At 40.8% G+C, this 19519-nt stretch overlaps 1 protein-coding gene across 1 annotated transcript; it reads right to left on the bottom strand.

Moving 5' to 3' along the window:
- Positions 1–2513: 2513 nt before the first annotated feature.
- On the bottom strand, positions 2514–19519 carry FMO3 (flavin containing dimethylaniline monoxygenase 3). Its single transcript, XM_033094172.1, has 8 exons — positions 19319–19519; positions 14412–14600; positions 13018–13180; positions 11610–11752; positions 10109–10308; positions 7646–8001; positions 5602–5674; positions 2514–2923 (listed from the first exon to the last, which is right to left on the bottom strand). The coding sequence occupies exons 1-8, from the start codon at positions 19448–19450 to the stop codon at positions 2581–2583; spliced, it is 1599 nt and encodes a 532-aa protein (XP_032950063.1). The 5' UTR covers positions 19451–19519; the 3' UTR covers positions 2514–2580.

The raw sequence follows: 19519 nt of genomic DNA, 5'->3' as shown, positions 1-19519 counted from the left end.
GAAATTTCCAGTTGGCTCAAACATTCTGGGTCTGAAGGGTCAACACTGCACTTAGCCACACTTCCACCAGAGTCTTGGTTCGAGAAAACACCCATCTAATATTGGGTCTGGGGTGGGGAGGAGACTCTCATACCCTGAACCATGTTCCTGAAGCACAGACACCCCCACTCAAAATATTTTTCTTGTGCTCCCCAAGTACCTCTGTAAGTTTCTAGATGATTATTTTTTTCCATATCATACGAATATCCAATTGCCCCAGTACCATTTGTTGAAAAGACTGTCCAATCTCCATCGAATTGCGTTACATAAAAGAACAAATTGCCGGAAAGACACATACTGCCAAATCTCTCTCAAGAAGAAATACATAGCCTGAGTAATCTTACATCTGTTAAAGAACTTGAAATTGTAGTTTAAAAATTTTCCCACAAAGAATGTTAGGCCAAGATGGCTTCACTGGTAAATTCGATGAAACATTTAAGAAAGTAATATTGCTAATTATATACAACTCTTCCAGAAAATTAAAGAGGACAGAATATTCTCCAGCTCATTCTATGAGGCTATCATTACACTGATACCAAAACCAGACAAAAATATTATCAAAAAATAAAATACAGATCAATTTTTCTCATAAACATGTATGCAAAAATTCGTGGCAAATATAATCCTACAGTATATAAAATGGGTAATATCTCATGACCAAGTAAGGTATATTTCAGGAATGCAAGGTTGGATTAATAGTCAGTGGAATTCACCATATTTATAAACTAAAAATTAAAAATCATATAATCATCTCAACAGATGCAGAAAAAAAGCATTTGACAAACGCCAATACCCATTCCTGATAAAATTGTCAGCAAACTACAAAAAAAGAAACTTCTTCAACTTAAAGGTCATTTATGAAAAATCTACAGCTAATGTACTTAGTGGTAGAAGACTGAATGCTTTATTCCTAAGATCAGGAACAAGGCAAGGATGTCTGATAGCACCCCTTCTATTCCACATTCCACATTATACTGGAGTTTCTAGCAAGTGCAATCAGGCAAGAAAAAGAAAGAAAAGGCATCCAAATTGGAATGAGAGAAGTAAAATTTATTTTCAGACATGATTATTTACATAGAAAGTATCATGGAATCTACATAAAAAAGTTAATAGAACAAATTACTGCATTTCTATATGTCAGCAATAAACCATATAAATGGAAAAAATGAAACTATTATTTATAATAACATCCAAAAATATGAAATATTTAGGATGAATCTGACATAAGATGGGTAAGACCTATACATTAAAAACTACAAAACCCTGAGAGAAATTAAAGATCTAAATAAATGGAAAGATATACTGTGTCATAGGTTGGAAGACTCAATATGGTCGTGATGTCAATTCTTGTCATGACAAAACACCCTTTAAAAAGTTTATTAAACTTTGTTCACCCTACAGATCTGTGCTCACTCCCATTCATTCTCCCATCTTCTCCTTTATTTTAAGCATCTCCAACCTTGCCAATTCAGCATGTGAAAAGCATTTTAGAGTATAGATTCTCATCAGAAAGGAGAGGCTGTGTCATCTTTTCTTATGGCAGAATAGTATTCCGTTGTGTATATATACCACACCTTCTTTATCCCATCATCTATTGAAGGACACTTTGGTTGTTTTCTTGTCTTGGCCACCATAAATAAAGCTGCAATGAACATCGGAACCCATATATCTTTATGGATAAATGTTTTCAGATTTTTTGGGTAGATACCCAGGAGAGGGATTGCTGGGTCATATGGTAATTCTATTCTTAATTTTTTGAGGAACCTCCACACTGCCTTCCATAGCGGCTGCACCAGTCTGCATTCCCACCATCAGTGTATGAGGGTCCCTTTTTCTCCACAGCCTCTCCAACACTTGTTATTATTTGTATTTTTGATGATAGCTTCTCTAACTGGGGTGAGGTGATATCTCATTGTGGTTTTGATTTACATTTCTCTGATGACTAGTGATGTTGAGCATTTTTCGTATGTCTATTGGCCATGGATAGATCTTGAGATTATTATGCTGAGCAAAATAAGTCAGACAGAAAAGGTCAAGGACCATATAATGTCACTGGTGTGTGGGATATAAAACTGAAAACAACAAAGGAATAAGACAAACAAATGAAGAAATAAAAACTCATAGACACAGACAATAGTTTAGTGGTTACCAGAGGGAAAGGGGGAGGGAGTGGCAGATGAGGGTAAAGGGGATCAAATATATGGTGATGGAAGGAGAACTGATTCTGGGTGGTGAACACACAATGGGATATATAGATGATGTATTACAGAACTGTACACCTGAAACCTATGTAATTTTACTAACAATTGTCACTCTAATAAACTTTACTTAAAAAAAAAAGAAAGAAAAGAGAGGCTGAATACTTTTCATTTTATTTAGACTTTGAGTCACATGGGCCAGAATTCATTTGTACATCTGCAGGAAGGGAAAAAGCAGCGGTGAGGTTTTATATATGTATGTGTGTAGGCATATATGTATGTGTGTAGGCATGTCTGCAATTAGAGTTCTAGGCTGAACTCTGAGACCCAAAGAACTTTCTCACTAATAAAATATAAGCAAAACAGTCAGGAGAAGCAGCGGGAATAAAAACATTTTAAGCAAATTGTAAAGATGTCGGGGTCTGTGAATTTCACGGACAACTCTTGTTCTGGTTGGTTTCAGTACTCGGTCCCACTGGGTCAGGATGGCATTTCTGGCTCCATCCCACTTCCCTGGTCCCATAAGTCGAAACTGATATGGGGTACAAGGACCAAAGTACACCTCCAGGGCCAGCTGGGGATCAGTCAGGAAGAGCCATGGTATGTTAGGCTTGGCCCCTATGAAGGAGCTCAGCTCGTCCATGTATGTGATGTAATCTGTCTGCAAAGACTGGCTCTGGCCAAACCTGAGGAAAGAAAAGAACATATTGAAATGACTTGTAAACAGAAGCACCAATTTCTTATTTTCTGTCTCAGAAAAGTAGCCTTTTCGTCTGCACCTTCTGTAACACCCCCTCTCCTCTCTTTTTCCACAACATTGATTTGTTCTTTGACTGTAAATGACCTTTCATTTTTCTCTCCTTCCTAATCTCTATCCAAGTTTGACGTCACTTTGGGCTTTTGCCTCTGGTCAAATGGCCTGAAGTAAACTGACCCTAGGGTCTCCGGGTGACTCATTAACTTAGTTTTTTTCTTTAATACATGATTATTCTTTTTTTAAAATTCACTTTTAACTATAGTTGACATACAAATTCACATAATACTCTCGAGGTCCATCCATGTTGTTGCAAACGGTAAGATTTTATTTTTTTATGCCTGAGTAATATTCCATGGTATATATGGACCATATCTTTATCCATTCATCTTTTGATGGACACTTAGGTTGATTCCATATCTTGGCTACTGTAAAGAGTGCTGCAATCAACATAGGGGTGCAGATATCTTTTAAAATAATTTTCATTTTCTTCAGATAAATACCTAAAAGTGGAATTGCTGGGTCGTTTGGTAGCTCTATTCTTAATTTTTTGAGGAGCCTCCATACTGTTTTCCATAGTAGCTGCACTAATTTGCGCTCCCATCAACATGGCACAAGGATTCCCTTTTCTCCATTTCCTTGCCAACACTTATTATTTGTTGTTTTTTTGATAATAGCCATTTTGACAGGTGTAAGGTGATATTTCATTGTGATTTTAATTTGCATTTCCCTCATGATTAGTGATGTTGAGCATCTTTCATGTGTCTGTGGCCATCTATGTTTTTGGAAACATGTCTGTTCAGGTCCTCTGCCCATTTTTTAATCAGATTGTTTGTTTTTTTGATATTGAATTATATGAGTTCTTTAGATCTTTTGGATATCATTTGCAAATATCTTCTATTCAGTAAGTCACCTTTTCATCTTATTGATGGTTTGCTCCCATCAAAAGCTTTTGTTTTTAAATTAAATTGACTGTGGTAACATTGGTTAACATTATATAAATTTCAGGTGTACAACTTTATAATTTAACATCTCTATACTCTATTGTGTGCTCACTACCCAAAGGCTAGTTTCTTTCCATCATGTTATATTTGGCCTCATTTACCCTTTTTGTCCTCCCAACCCCCTTCTCCTCTGGTAACCAACATGCTGTTGTCTGTATCTATGAGCTTTGTTTGTTGCAAAAGCTTTTTACTTTGATGTAGTCCCATTTGTTTATTTTTCCTTTTGTTGCCTTTGCCCAAGGAGAATATTCAAAACAATATTGCAAAGACCGATGTCAAACTGTTTACTGCCTATGTGTTCTTATAGGGGTTTTATGGTTTTAGGTCTTACCTATAGGTCTTTAATTCATTTTGAGTTTTTTCTTGTATATAGTGTAAGAAAGTGATTTAGTTTCATTTTTTTGCATGTATTCATCTAGTTTCCCCAACATCATTTATTGAAGAAATTCTTCTTTTCCCACTGTGTATTCTTGTCTCCTTTCTTGTAGATCAATTAGACCGTATTAGTGGGGGTCTATTTCTGGGCTCTGTGTTCTGTTCTATTGATCTATATGTCTGTTTTAGTGTCACCACCATGCTGATTTGATTACTATAACTTTGTAGTATCGTTTGAAATCAGGGAGCGTGATGCCTCCAACTTTGTTCATCTTTCTCAAGATTTCTTTGGCTATGCAGGGTTTTTTGTGGTTCCATATAAATTTCAGGATTATTTGTTCTAGTTTTGTAAAAAAATGCCATTGGTATTATGATAGGAATTGTATTGAATCTGTAGATTGTTTTAGGTAGTACGGACATTTTAATGATAATAATTCTTCCAATCCATGAGCATTTTATATCATTCCAATTAATGAGCATTGTATATCATTCTATTTATTTGTGTCTTCTTCAATTTCTATCATCAGTGTTTTATAGCTTTCCAAGTACAGGTCTTTCACTTCTTTTGATAAATTTATTCCTAGATAATTTATACTTTTTGGTAAAATTGTACGTGGGACTGTTTTCCTAATTTCTCTTTCTGATAGGTTGTTAGTTGCATATAGAAATGTAACAGGCTTCTGAATTAATTTTGTATCTTGCAACTTTACTGACTTCATTTATTTGAATAGTTATTTTGGTGAAATCTTTAGAATTTTCTATAGAAAATATTACATTATTTGCAAATCATGACAATTTTACTTCTTCTTTTCCAGTCTGGATACCTGTTATTTCTTTTTCTTGTCTGATTGCTGTGGTTAGGACAGACATATGGCTGATGAGAAAGAGCTCTTGGAGAAAGTGTTACAGTCATTTCTCAACCTCAGCACTCCTGGGATTTTGAACTGGATACTTCTTTGTTTAGGTGGACAGTCCTCTGAACTGTAGGATGTTTAGCAGCATCCCCGCTTTCTACCCATTAGATGCCAGTAGCCTGTCTTCTTCACTTGTGATAACCAGAAATGTCTTCAGACTTTGTCAAATGTCTCCTGGAGGGCCAAAATCACCCTCTGTTTGAGAACCTGTGTTCTAGTGTTATACAGGAGAAATGTAGTGACTAGTATTTTCCCATCTAATATTGTTTGATTATAGTTAGTGTTCCATTCGTTTCATTAGCAAGTGCATTTCTTACCATTTGAGGTTTTTCTCCATGTTCTCATCAATATCGTCCATCATTTCCTTTGTAGTTGGCAGGGAACATGAGTCTAGAAAAGAAATGAAGAGAGAAAATATTGAAAAAGATCAACCAGAAATGTATAATGACACCTGATGGATTTCTTTCAGTATTTATGAACTCTATCCCTAAAAGATTTTGTATCAAGAGGAGCTATCTTCGGTGTCTTTAGTAGAATAACAATTCTCATAAACAAAGACATGAGAAGCCAATGAACTAATTCTGGGAATGGCAAAGCAAGGAGATGGTGACAGCAGAAGAGTTTGCAATTTCAAATCACCCAATCTCATATTCCTGTGACCTTATGGAGAGCCAGATTCTCAGTAGAGTTCAGGTACACATCACAGACACGATAGCTTAACAATTTCTTCGTATTTCATGTTTGCCTCCTCTTATTAAGGATTCTCTCAAGAAATAACCCGGTCAAATAGTTCACTCTAAGGTACGTGGCAATTCAAATGGGACAATGGAAGGAAGCATGGGTTTTCCAGTATCAGCTTACAACCAAGGAGACTGTGGGTGCTAGACTTATCAGGGTGATTACTTTGTACGGTATATAAATGTCTAATCACTATGTTGTACACCTGAAACTAATATAAGATTCGATGTTACCTGGAATTGAAAAATAAATTTTTAAACAAGAAGGGGCAGCCAAAATTGTTTAGTTTCTTGTAAATTTCACTCCCTCCGTGGAGGCTTCTTCTGCTGGCCCACGGGAGCTCATTGGCCTTTGTAACAATGGCAAGCAGTTGTTATGGCGTTTGCAGTGAGTGAATACCTCCCACTCACTGTTACCTCAGTCCGTTGGTACTTGGTGGTGAGATGTTTGCTGTGCCCCCTCTAGAATTCTGATCGTTTTGTTTGACATTGTGTCCTAAGTGCCAAGACAGAGCCTGGCACATCATTGGTGCCCAGTAAATATTTGCTAAATGAATAAATGATACCCTTTGTGTCATGTAAACTTGGGGGATTTATGAACTGTATCTTGTCTCCCCATAATACCTCAGGCAGTAGGCACTGTTGTGCCTTTCAAGAGAAAGAGACAACAGGAGTATTTTATAGGGGAGCAGCCTCCCAAAAGACTTCATGGCAGGGCTTTTAAAAATAATGGTCCTTCATGGTACATTTGACATAGAAGCTTATTTATCCATACCATTTTTAGAAAACCTACACATGTACTCTGTGATTGTGACATTTTCTCCATTACCTGTTGTATAAGGTACACCTCTACTGGCCAAGATTCTCAAACGTTTGACTGAAAGGACACTTTCAGTCATAGTGATGCCCAGTAGAATTGGAGTCCGTTAAATCAATATATTTGAGACCTGGCCTTTCTCCCTGTAATCCTCATATGCTTGATTCTTTCACATAAACGTACTTATAGCCCCTGGAGACCATGGAGCTGAGAGTGGAGGGATGGGAAGAAGATTGTCAGTAGAGTAGGGGTGACCTGGCATCGTTATTCTGACACAGGTTGACACCAGCAAGCTTTCCAGCATGCCCCCGACAAGGCCTTTCCAACCTTTGAGATGTGCTTTGACATTCCAGTGACCCACTGCCCTCCTTCTCTAGCATAAAGCCTTGTAAAATCCTTACAATTCCACAACTAGAAGTCTCAGCTCTTTAGCGCAGCTCATAAGGCCCTCCATGCTCAGGTTCCATCCTCCATTTCTTGCCACTGCCTGTCTCGGCTTTATATTCTGTCACACCAAAATGTTTCTGGATCCTCATACACTCCATGCTGCTTCTCACCTTTAGGCCTTTCCTCATGCTGTTCCCTCGTCACGGAATGACTCCCTGCCTAACTCCTTTCACCAGAACACTCTAGAATTGTCCTTCTGGTGGCACTCCCCTCACCCTATTTTAAGCACTTTGAGGCTGAAGAGCATGTCTGTCATGTTCTCTTTATATCTCCAGCACCTAGCATAGTGCTTGGTATACAGCAGGAGCTCAATAAATGGTAACTGACTACATGAATGAGAGATGGAAATGGCCCACCTACTTGCAAACACTTTAGCAACCCAGCGGGCTTGCATGTCAGCTGTGATGATGGCAGACCCCAGGGACTGGACAAAGCCAATCAAAGCGAAGGTTGGCTTCTCCATGAGCGGGGGGAAGATGCCTTTAAACAAGGTGACCTCATTGTTTCTGCCCTTGATGATGGACTCATCGAGGAACGGGTAGGCGAAATCATAGCCAGTGGCGAAGATGACGAAGTCAATGTCCTCAAACACGGTCCCATCCTCAAACATGGCGGAGGTCTCCGTGAACTTCTTCACACTGGGCTTGATGGACAAGGTGCCACACAGGATGCACGATGGGAGCTCATCATTGAACAGAGGCTCTTTCCCCAGGGTGCTGTGTAGAAACAAGAGACAAAGGTCTTTGCCATAAAGTATTTCATTTCCCCCAAATACCTGCAACCACCCATGGCACTGAAACCAAATTTGAGTGGTTACACATCAGCACGAGGACAGCCCTTTTTTTGGTGGGGGGGCGATTCCTTTTGTATTGCCTGGAATAGTCCTTAAGTATTTCTGTCTGAGCTCCCTCATTTGGCCCCTTGAAAGTTGAAGATTCTCTTAGGGGTACTTACGCTCTTTGGAGACTCACCAAATAGATTAGAATAAGACTAATTCCACGACGTAATAAACTGGTTAAGAGTGCTGACTCTGGAGCCCGATGACCCAAATTTATAACCTGGCTCCATCTCTTAGTAGCTGTTTCTTCTCTGCATTTGTTTCCTTATGTGTGGAATGGCGAAAATAGACAATAACTCAAAGGGTTGTGAGAATTACTTCAACAATGATCTGTCAAGCACTTAAAAGTGTGCCTGGCACCGGCAAGCATCCGTTCTTATAAGAGAACCATTATTGCAACTAAGGTTCCTCTTACATGAGGAAAGCAGATTGGCTGGGGTGGCATGAGTTATTGCCACCTTTGGCTTCCTTTCATCAGCTGAGGTCACAAAAGAAAGTATAACCCCTTTGATACTGTACTTCAGTTGCCAAAATTCTAGGAATGATGTTTTGATGACATTCTTCATTTTCAGTTAAGTTTCCTGCATGGATTTGGGCATTTCCTCCGACTATCTCAAACACGGAGAAACTTAAAAAATTTTGGAATTTGTCTCTCTACTTCTACCTCCATTTAATCCTGCGGCCTCGTCCTTTACCTTATAAAGTGACACAAAGTAGGTCGCGGTGAAACCTGTTTTTCTCTCCCCTCCTCCACCTCTGCTCTCCAAGACAGCAGTGAGAATATGTCAGTGACACCTTAGGTACTTGGGAGCCTTTCTGGGAGGGAGTTTAGTTCTTAGGAGTGAATTTCCAAAACAGTGTTTTAATTGCCTAAAGGACAAAGCCAAAATACAATCTGCAGTTACCCTCATAAGACAAAAAACTCTTAACCAGCTCAAGCTTTGGGACTGCTATTCCGTTAAGCATAATTTTAAATGCAAGAAATCAACTTTTTTTTTTTTTTTTTTTTTCCTTTAGGGATCTAGCAGTCTGTCAGACAAGGTAGGAAAAGTGCTGGGGAGTGAGGGTTTAGCTCCTAACCCTGACATTTGCTATTCCAGTTCCCAGTTCCCTCTTATTTTTCCTTAACCTGTTTCTCTAAACACAATGAAACTCTTCCTAGAATGGGCCAAGGGTGAAACTTCTTCGTGAATTCTTTCTTGTCTTACCCACTTAAATATTTTTTTCTGTTGATTGTTATAGGGATTCTTCTAACGAGAATGCCTTTCTCAGGTGTTGGGCTCTGTCTCCGTAGAGAAGGACATACATGCATCTTGTGAATTTGATTGGCTTCTCAGTTCTGTGACTCCCTAGTGCCTGAAATGTCCCCTGCCTCCTGACCATTCTGCAAAATTGTCACCGTTCTGTGGTGGAGGGACTTTTTGTTTTGAGTTTTCCTACTGCTGAGACGTGTTGATTAATACCACTTTGTTAATTGTTCCTGAGAACATTTGAGACGACGAAGGACCAATATTTTGAGAAGCTTTATAGTTTACAAAGTCTTATAGTTTTTTTTTGTCTAACTGAATACAACAGTCCTCAGGAATAGGTATTACTATTATTATTTCAATCCCCATTCACCCATAATCTTAGAAAAGATATTCCTCAACCCGCCCCCCCTTCATACACACAATTTATGAGTTTGTTCCAGCCCTCAAAATTCTCTGCTGTAGCGTGTAGCTACCACAACTGAATTCTGCATGTCAGGGTGACCTAACTGTCTGCTCCACCCCATGTTGTATTCTTCCTTACGCCTTTCCCCACGAGACGAATTTCAGTAAGATTTTTATCCCATACCTGGTCTCTGGGCATACCGTGTCACCTATGCAGCCTTCAGTTTAATCCCACCAGCCTCGGTGAACCAACTAAAGTAAGACCCAGAGAGAAAGAATTCAACGTAAACTAGTGTTCCGCTCTTTTGAATGATAAATACGTGTGTGTCATACCCATTGAAAGGCATCAGGCCGTAGTTCTCATGCTTAAGCCGTGTGTTCATCTTCTTGACATGTAACCAGTCAGAGACAAAAGAAGGAAGGACCTTCCGGAGAAAGGATGCGAAGCGGGTAATGTACACCATGTCCCAAGGGTAGCCATTATCCGCAACCCGGCTCAGAATCCACGAACCAGTTCTGGTGCTGATGATGACCTGGTGGGGAAGGAAACATGGATTTCAGTATCACTCGGTAAGAAGCAAGCAGATACGACGCAACTCTGTGGACATCTCCGTACATTTCCCTCAATATCCAGGCAGCAGCACTCTTACAGTGCGAGAAAAGTCGGTCGGGAAATCAGGAAAATCAGCTCCTTGAACCCAGGTGGTTGGTAGTATCGGCCGTCACTTTGTGGAAACGATTTGTGGAGAACAGAAAACAGTTATTTATATCTTGGGATTCGGGAATGGGAAAGCGAATAAAGTCCCTGAGAACGGGTGGGAATTCCCGCCTGGAAACCCTCGGCTGAGGAGATGCCAAGGATTTAGTTCTGTTCTCTGTCCCTGGTCTCTTTTTCTAGTTCTCCCTACACACCCACCTCAGCATCTTGCTGGGTATCCCCAAACCATGGCAGCTGCCTCAGCCCTGAGACAAGCCTAAGTGCCTGACCATTGTACCACTTTTGTGATAACCCAAGGGAATTGGACTCTTAAAAAATCCTTCGCGTTTATGTACACGCATTTGAGAACTTATTTCCTTAAAAAAATGTTGTTTGTTCAGGTTCTACAGGTCACGTATGGTGTAGCTTGGAGCCCTCTGGGAAGCGTTTCCTGACACCATGCAGCCTAAGTCAGCTTTTCTTTTCATGGTGCTGCCACCGCCACACCTAAGGTCACTGAAACCTCATTATCTCCTTTCGCAATGGTCAGCCTGTCTGACGTCCCTTCACTACCCATTGTCTGCTCCTTCAAGCCAGGCACTACTCTGATTTATTTCCGTGTCTATTTCCAGTCTGACCTAATTCTGACACATAGAAAGGCCTGGCTGTTGACTGGATACACAATAGTAAAAACTAAATCTTCTATGTCTTCCAGGCCTTCGGAGTGGGAGGCACAGTGAGTTTTGCCTGGTACACAATAAGAAATACTGCTAAATAAATAAAGGTCGAGTCTGACTAGCTACCACTTTGCTTGCAAGTGATGAGAACATTCAATTAAAACAAACATGCACACTTGCGTGCACACACCCCCCACACACACACTCACACACACGCACACACACTTACCTCCGGTTCCAGCAGAATGTAGTTTCTCGCTAGCATGGACCACATTACCTTGCTTCACAAGGAGAAGGTCTCAAGTCTTCCTTGATTTAATAGGTGGGTGCAACAGGTGGATCCCTTGCGCTATGACATGACTGACACAACAAACATCATCCTCGGGGCTTACTTAGGCTGTTGATTTAGTAGTACAGCCATACTGTCGGTTTGTATCCCGAAACATTTTAGATCATTTACCTGTGTAGCCAGGCGACTGAGCTCAATAGCAATGTCAGATGCTGAGTTCCCCAGGCCAATCACGAGGACCCTCTTCCCCTTGAAGGCTTCTGGTCCCTTATATTCCCGGCTGTGAAGGCAGTGACCTTGAAACTGGTCTAGGCCTAAGTGGAACGTGGGGAGTGGTTTGAGTTGATTTTCAGAAGAAATGATGAAGACTCACTTTCTTTGACCTTTTTAATTTTAAAACTTCTATTATCAGTCTTAATTAAAAAAAAAGTTCCCCAGTAGAAATGTTTGTAGTAGAATCCTTTTGGTGGTTTTTGACACAAAACCCCCAAAGAATTACTTTTAGTACCTTAAAAAACAAAAACCCCGGTAAGATCTGAGCAGTTCTATTTTTATAATAATAATGATAATAATAATAGCTAATATTTATTGAATACTTACTGTGGGCTGGCCCTCTGCTAAAGGCTTTACATATTTTAGCCCTTAATCTTGATAACATCTCTGAATAGTAGGTATTGGCCTTGTGTCCATTTTAAAAGACAAGGACATTGAGGCAACTAAGTGATTTCTCTGGGGTCACATGGTAAAGAACCAGTGAATAAGGAGCTGAGCGCAGGTGAGCTGAGCCTAGCTATTTATTGTCAGCCTACAGGAAATAGACTGCCTCTTACCGTGAATGGTTTTGATCTTCTGTTGTCCCTGAATCTCTACTCTTTTAAATGTGTTTGGCCTATAAAATTCATGCCTTGAGATGGGAACTCTGAGATTTTTGAGTGGACTTGTGTTCCTGTTGTAAGGAAGGGAAGAGGGAAGGGAGGAAAGGAGGGAGGGAGGGAACGGGAAGGGACTGAGGGAAAGGAGAAAGGAGGGAGGGAGGGAAGTTGCTTGTGTATTGTATTTATTTCATGTTGTCATTTTTATATAGTAATGGAGTGTGCCACTACACACACACACACACACACACACACACACACACACTGAGATTTCTAAAGTTAATTTGCAAAATGTGGACATATATGAAGTTACAAAACCCAGATCCCTCTAAAAATAACAAATATGTTTATATTATAAATTACATAACAAAATGTGACTTTCTTTAAACGGTTTGGCAGCTGGACTCTACTTTCGTGATTGTACCTTCACTCAGACATCCCAGTGCAGTTAATTCCGGGTTCCTGCGCCGAAGATAAGAACCCGTGTCTTCATCTTATCTCTGACTTATGGGTCCTTGATTCTTTTAGTATAGGGTTTCAGGAGGTCAATTATTACTGCATTTCACATATCATCAAACTTAAAAAAATTCGTTTTGAAATCTTTGGAACCCTAAGAATAAGCATTATGTGTAATCTATGGAAAGATCTGTCCCAGCCTTGCTGTTTGTATATGAATCCCCAGCTTATTATAGATTTTCCAAACTTACCAGGAAAAGAATTCTTTGGCAGATTGGGGTATACATGATGTCCCGAACAAACCATCACAGCATCAAACACAGTCGGTTCCTGCTTCCCGTCCTTTTCCACAACAACCTCCCATTGGCCGGTGACTAAGAAGCTGGGGCATTTCTTTATAGTGCAAACCAGGGACTTAAAGAAAATCAGAAAGAAATTCCTTCTACTTACAATTCTATATTTGTTTGCTTCTTTATTTGTTTATTTATTAAGCAGTGTCTTTGGGGAGGACGTAATTGTTATGAGGTCTCCTGGTCATTGAGAAATGTATAGGAAGATATTAAAATTGGAGTTACAATGAATCTTCAGATCTCAAAAGGAAAACGACTTACTGGGGTATATTACTCTTTTGACCTCTAGTTAGTAAATTTGGGGTATATAACACGGAGTAGTCTGGAGAAAGATACCATGCCATTTTACACACTGCCACCTTCCAGAGACATTCATGATTTCTTCCTCATCTTCCATCTATTCCATAAATAGAAGAATGTCTTAGGGTACAATCCTTAGTCTCTCCTTTGCTCTGGATAAACATTCTCCTTTGGGAATATCAGCCACTTCCACAATATGACTATTACACAAGTATATGTAAAAATTTAATTATATTAAATACAATCAAAACTATATTTAATTGCTCTAATTAATTTAAGTTATTGTAATTTAAAAATTATGATTATTAGTATAATTAATAATTATAATTGGGATTGTGTATACTGTAATTTTATTTATTATTTTAACATAATAAAATTATATATAATCACAATTCACAATTTGGCTGATTAGTGTTCTAAGCATATGTGCTCTGTGTTTAACAGTGATGAATTCAGGTTAAGAGTTCTAAGCAAATGTAAAGCATTCCCGTTGTTTACAGAGACAATGCCTCTACGCCGTAATTCCTAAGGCTCCTGGTGTAAGGAGCCAAGTGTGGGAAAGATGAGGGAAAGTACTATATTAATCATTCATTTAAATTGCTCCTCTCTTCCTAATGGAAGACTCTAGCGAATGCCATGTTTTCTTGAACCAGACTCATTGACATAAAGTCTAAATTTGGACTAGAGAGCTTGGGATTGTTCCTAAAATATGAGCGTGCGAGTGTGTAACGTGCACTGTGATGGAATGGCTGCCTCCAGCATTTCCTGTGGTATGTTAAAAGCTCTCAGAGACTCACGGGGAACTTGTTTAGGGACCAAAACAAAGCCCAACAAACCCAATGCATGAATCCTGTATAATCCTGTATAATCCTCGCCTCTGATGGCTGTGTGTCCCACCGTTTGGCTCTGATTTCTGTAGCATGGTGCTGTGTCTTTGCGTCTCCTCCCACCCACAAACATACCGACCTCAACAGCACAGGTCCCAAGGCTCTTACCTCAAACCGTATATATCTTAAAAGGTCATTCTTTTGGGCAAATGTTTTTAAGTATTCATGGATCTTGGTGTTGTGCATGAAGTTGGGGTGATCATCAGGGTGTGGGAGGTCTGGAAAGCACATCATCTCTTTAGAAGAGTTGGTGAATACCGACGGGTAAATGCTGGCTCTGCCGTCTTCCACGCGGTCCTAGGAAGAATAACTCAGCTTAAAAAGGAAGCCAAGAACGGTGTTCCGCTCAGTGAATATTCAGTTCTTGGTTGACTAAAAACGTTTTAATATGTAAAATAATAATAATAATAATAACAATAATAATAATAATAATACAAACAAAACCCAAAGACCCATGGGAAAAAAGTTCACAGGTCTCTAAGATATGGAAAGAAATGCCTTGAGCACAGGATAAATACCTGGCACAGAGCTGGCTGCCGTCCACCTCGGTCCCCTCACTCTAATCATCCCCAGTATTAACTCTGTGTTTTGAGCCCCAGAGAGTTTTCTTTGTCCAGTCACAGGCCTGGTTCTGATCTCATACTCATGTTAAATAATAATAATAATAATAAAAATAAAACAAAAGACCACACAACTAAACGATCCACAGGAGCCTGCTGCTTTTAGCCTATTTGATTGGCTATATGGATGGAATTCCCTGAGCTCTTCAGCAGCAAGGGAACCGTCTCTCGAAGTGGTTTCCCAACTCTGGCGATGTGAGAATCACCTGAAGGGCTCCTTAGTCCATAGATTCCTGGGCCCACCCCCAGCAATTCTGATTCTGGGTTGGGGCCTGAGAATGTCCCTTTCCAACAAGTGCCGGGGACACTGCTGCTGGGCGTGGGAACACACTTCACACATTACTCATTACAACTCTCTGGTACTGAATTCTGTGCTTGAGGAACGCCTTAACGCACGAGTTAGAGGTGTTCACTCCTCACCAAAGACACACCGGAAACCAGAAGCTATAGAACTTGTGTTCAGTCTTGGGACTTCATTTGAAAGCCACCGCACAACTGAAAGGTAGCTTCTTTGGAGAAGCCGTTGGAGGCTTAATCGAAAATCAGCATTTCCTCTCTGTTGCAAGGATAGGACAAAAGTTCATACAATGTACTGCCTTGTCAGTGCGTTTAAACGCTGGCAGCCTGAGCTTCCCACATCCTGAAGGAATTCTCATGAAATGAAGGAAAAGGATGGAATGTCATGTTGCAGTTGGATTGAAAATATTTATCTCCCTCCATCCCTCGCTGACCTCTGGAAGATGGAGACATGAAGTACCGGAAAGAACTGGGAAGATTGTGTCTCTTGGGGTCTGTCTGAGGCCTCAGGGTTTCGCCTCAAGTTGAAAATAAAAACTTCCTCTACTCATAAGTTGCTGTATTTCTCCTCACAGCTGAGCTCGGAGATGTTAACTCTTAAAACCTCACTTGGAAATTTCTGCTAAGGTCAGGAAGAGGGTGAAGGCTGGTGTCTGGTGGGTTCTGAGGTTTGAGTCTCCCCGGGTTCACTCACAGCTGCTGCCTTCTGTTGATGGTTGAGAGAAGGAGAGGTGGGAAGGAGGCTTCGCAACTGCCCGTTTGAAGGGAGGGAGGGCTGAGCTACGGGCTGGGGACTTGTTAAAAAAAGATGTACGATTCTGCTCTTGGATGATTTCCATTGTTGATGAATCTCTGCCCTTTGGCCCCTGGGCCCCAGCCAATCAGAACATGAGGAGAGAAGAATTTGTGCCCTAGAGCTCCTGGCATTTTTACCCTAAAAAGCACTTTGAAGGTTTTCCCCTAAATCTGTGGACTATACAATACATCTGTTTTCTTTCTCCAAACAAAAGATATATTCTATAGCAACAGACAATTGCTCCAGAGAGCTCGCACTTTTCTTATTTCCACGTGTGGGGTGGTTTGAGATAATACGGAAGAAATTAAGCTCAGAGTTTGCCTCTGGCTGGGAGAGCTAGCCCTAGACCCAGAGATCCAAGCCACTGTGGGTACATTATCACCATCCGTCTACGCTTATAACTGCGTCCATGTCTCCTCTTCGCTGCTGGGACATAAGCAACTTGAGGGCAAGGACAGACGCTAGTTCAAGAATGCTGTGCGTGCGTTTTAGTCATCTGCCTTGATCTTCTTTCGTATTCCATCTCTGCTTATCAATCTCATTTCTGCTGGTCTGTGTCTACCCTGAAGGTCCAGCTTAGAAGTTGGCCCCTTTCTCATACCTTTCCTTGTCTAGCCTCTCACCATCTGAGAGTCCTCTCCACCTCTCCCATGCTCCCAACGTCGTCACTGTCCTAATCATGGTCACTTGTATTATTATAGTTATTCTAACACTCGCTTTTGCTCTGCTTTTAGAACATTGGCTGCCTGCTGTACCTCTTATCTGCAGCCGTACCTGACATAGGGCCCTATATGTAGTGTACGCAGATATGTGTTTGTTGAGTGAATAAATGAATGACTAAGTCGAGGGAATAAATAGAACAGACATGCAGACCGATCTGTTTCCCTCTTCCGCAGTCCACGGGACCCTGACCTATCGTACACAACTTGTTGAGCAGCCTCTTATTACAGCCGATTAAAAGCTTCAGAGGTCAGGAGGTCCTAGTAAAGTATAGGAAACTCAAAACATGCTATTCAGCCTACTAGTGTTTAAACCTAATTTGGTTTCATTGTACAGGAGAAACACACAGTGAATGGTTCAAAGTTATCAGATTTCTCTCCCGGAACACCTTCTGCCTAACAGGACTTGCCAGATGGAAGCTTATATAACACATTTGCCGAAATCCCTCTCTGATCACACATTGTACCAAGCAAGTTTTCTTCAAAGAGAAGGAAGGGGTGGGTGGGTGGAGGGGCCGAAGTTTTGACTATTTGCATGTGTTTACATCCTCACAGGATATAATCCCACTTCTATACAGTGACCTTACCGAAAGAGATAACCCCTCTTTTGAATAACCCAGAGTCTGACTTTGTACCTTATCGATATGTTACCTGTTGCTTCATTAGATAGGCTTTTTGGTCCGGCTGCACTGGTTAACTTACAGACCCCTGGAGAGTCCACATTCATAGCCTTTTCCGTGCTGTTTATGCATTGCTTGCTGGTCACCCCAACCTAGAAACCTCTCTCACATGGTCCTGGCATACTATCGGTGACTGCTTGTCTACAGGGCACCCTCCACACATTACAGTGGGGACGGCACTCCCCGCAGTTGTGTCACACGGTGCTCCTCTACTTTCCGTGTCTGAGGACGTCCTTCAACTCTCAGCTGAGTGCCATCCCTGCGGGAAGTCTCTCCTGACCTGCTAAGAATTCAGTGGTCCACCCTTTTCTAACTCACAAGGCTCGTGTTCATTAAGTTGACTGTCAACCAAGGGCTATCTTGTTATAAAGTACTGTGATCTCTTATTGGAAACTCTTAGGGCCAGGTATATTTTGGAATTTGTCGATCTGGGGAAATGTTTTTCCATAGCACTCCTAGTGAGATTTTGGGTAGCACCTTACAAGCAAATGTAATAAAATTTTTGCAGTGGAGCACGGAGTGGGCCAGAGGAAGGCTATACGTAGCCTTGTGGCTTCCACTCATGTTATCTGACCATATGACTTCAGGACAGGTTTTGCCATCCAATGGGCTTTGCCCCCTTTCCATCAAAGGACTGTAGACCTATAGGATGGTTTGCTTCACCAAAGGGAGTAGAACCCATGCATGTAGCGTGATTATGTCACATATTAGCCTAGTACCTAGTACACAACTTGGGCAAAATAGATGCTCAAGCAGCATTTAATTGCTGCTAATGAGATAACAGAGAACCATTTCATCGTTTAGGCTAAATGGCCACATCTCCCTGAGCAAATGTAAATAAAATTGAATTCGTAAACAACCACCACCACCACCACCACTCTCTTGATTATTCCCTAAGGAAAAGTAAAAATTACTGATCTTATGTCTTATGTAATGCTTTCAGGCTTATAGGCACCCCCAATTGTTTTGCGAAATGCTCTTGAGATAAATACAGATGTGTTCTGAGTTAGCACCAACATACTCTGTTAGAGCAACCTGTTGTAGGTTGGGCTATAACCGAGCCCAGGAGAGAATATAGTTGCAAGATGAATGATGTGGATGTAATGTCTTCAGACCAAACATGTATCATCTATAGCAATAATAATGGTTGGAAAATTCACGACAGAAAGGCTAGAAGTTTCCCCAAACCCAGCTTTGAAATTTAAAAATTGTGTTTATATTGAATATTTCCTGATGATATTAGTTCTACAACAATGAGCCTGAATGGCAGAGACAATCGTTTTTTCCTCTGGATTTGGAGCTCACAGAGTATATGACAACCACACACAATGCACACCATCATCATTTATAATAACTTACAATGTCTGCCCAATAGACATGAGTTCATTATAGAATCATAGCCCCTTAGAATTGGAAGGCACAGTAAAGGTAACTTCACTTCCAATCTCTGCATTTGACAAATGAGCATTTGAGGTCCAGAAAGGAAAAAGTGACTTGCCTAAAATCTATCTACTTAGAAAACCTGAGAATCGAGATTAGAACTTGGGACTTCTGACCCCAGTCAAGGTTTTTCTTTTTCTTTCCCCCCATGTTCCAGGGATTTAAGAGCAATAGACATAGAATCCCTATTTTGGCTAATTACTGACATTAGAGCCTGGAGATCTGTCAGGCTGGTGACATTATTTAATAAGCTGGAGATGTCCTTTTCAGGATAAGCCCTGATGGCGTGCGCAAATGGTTGTTTTGAAGGGTTGGACATTAGTGGGATGGGAGAGAGAAGATTTTACTTTCCAGATCTGGAAATTTTAGGACTTGCCTCTAAGTCTGAATTAGAAATGATCAGATTGCACTGGCTATAGAGCCCCTGTCCCTTCTGTTGGTGTCCCAGTGATGTGCCACTCACCGAAAATTTCCACAGGCCTCCAACATCATCGCCCCTTTCAAAGCAGGTGGGCTCCAGCCCCTCTTCCAGACAGCACCGGATGGCAGCCAAGCCACTGATCCCAGCTCCGACGATGGCCACTGTCTTCCCCATGGTCTCCTGTAGGAAGGTCTGGAGAGGTTCTTTAGAAGAGTGTCCCTGGACACTTAGGATTCTGCAATG

Source organism: Rhinolophus ferrumequinum, chromosome 22 (genome assembly GCF_004115265.2).
Source record: "Rhinolophus ferrumequinum isolate MPI-CBG mRhiFer1 chromosome 22, mRhiFer1_v1.p, whole genome shotgun sequence".
Taxonomy (NCBI): domain Eukaryota; kingdom Metazoa; phylum Chordata; class Mammalia; order Chiroptera; family Rhinolophidae; genus Rhinolophus; species Rhinolophus ferrumequinum.
Note: the sequence above shows the minus strand (reverse complement) of the source record. Positions and strands in the feature narration are given on the sequence as shown.

Coding starts and splice junctions, on each gene's coding strand:
- FMO3 (XM_033094172.1), bottom strand. CDS start 19,450: ATGGGGAAGACAGTGGCCATCGTCGGAGCTGGGATCAGTGGCTTGGCT. Junction 8,002..10,108: donor GGCCTGATGCCTTTCAATGG/GTATGACACACA, acceptor GTTTCTACACAG/CACCCTGGGGAAAGAGCCTC. Junction 2,924..5,601: donor ATGGAGAAAAACCTCAAATG/GTAAGAAATGCA, acceptor TTCTTTCCTCAG/GTTTGGCCAGAGCCAGTCTT.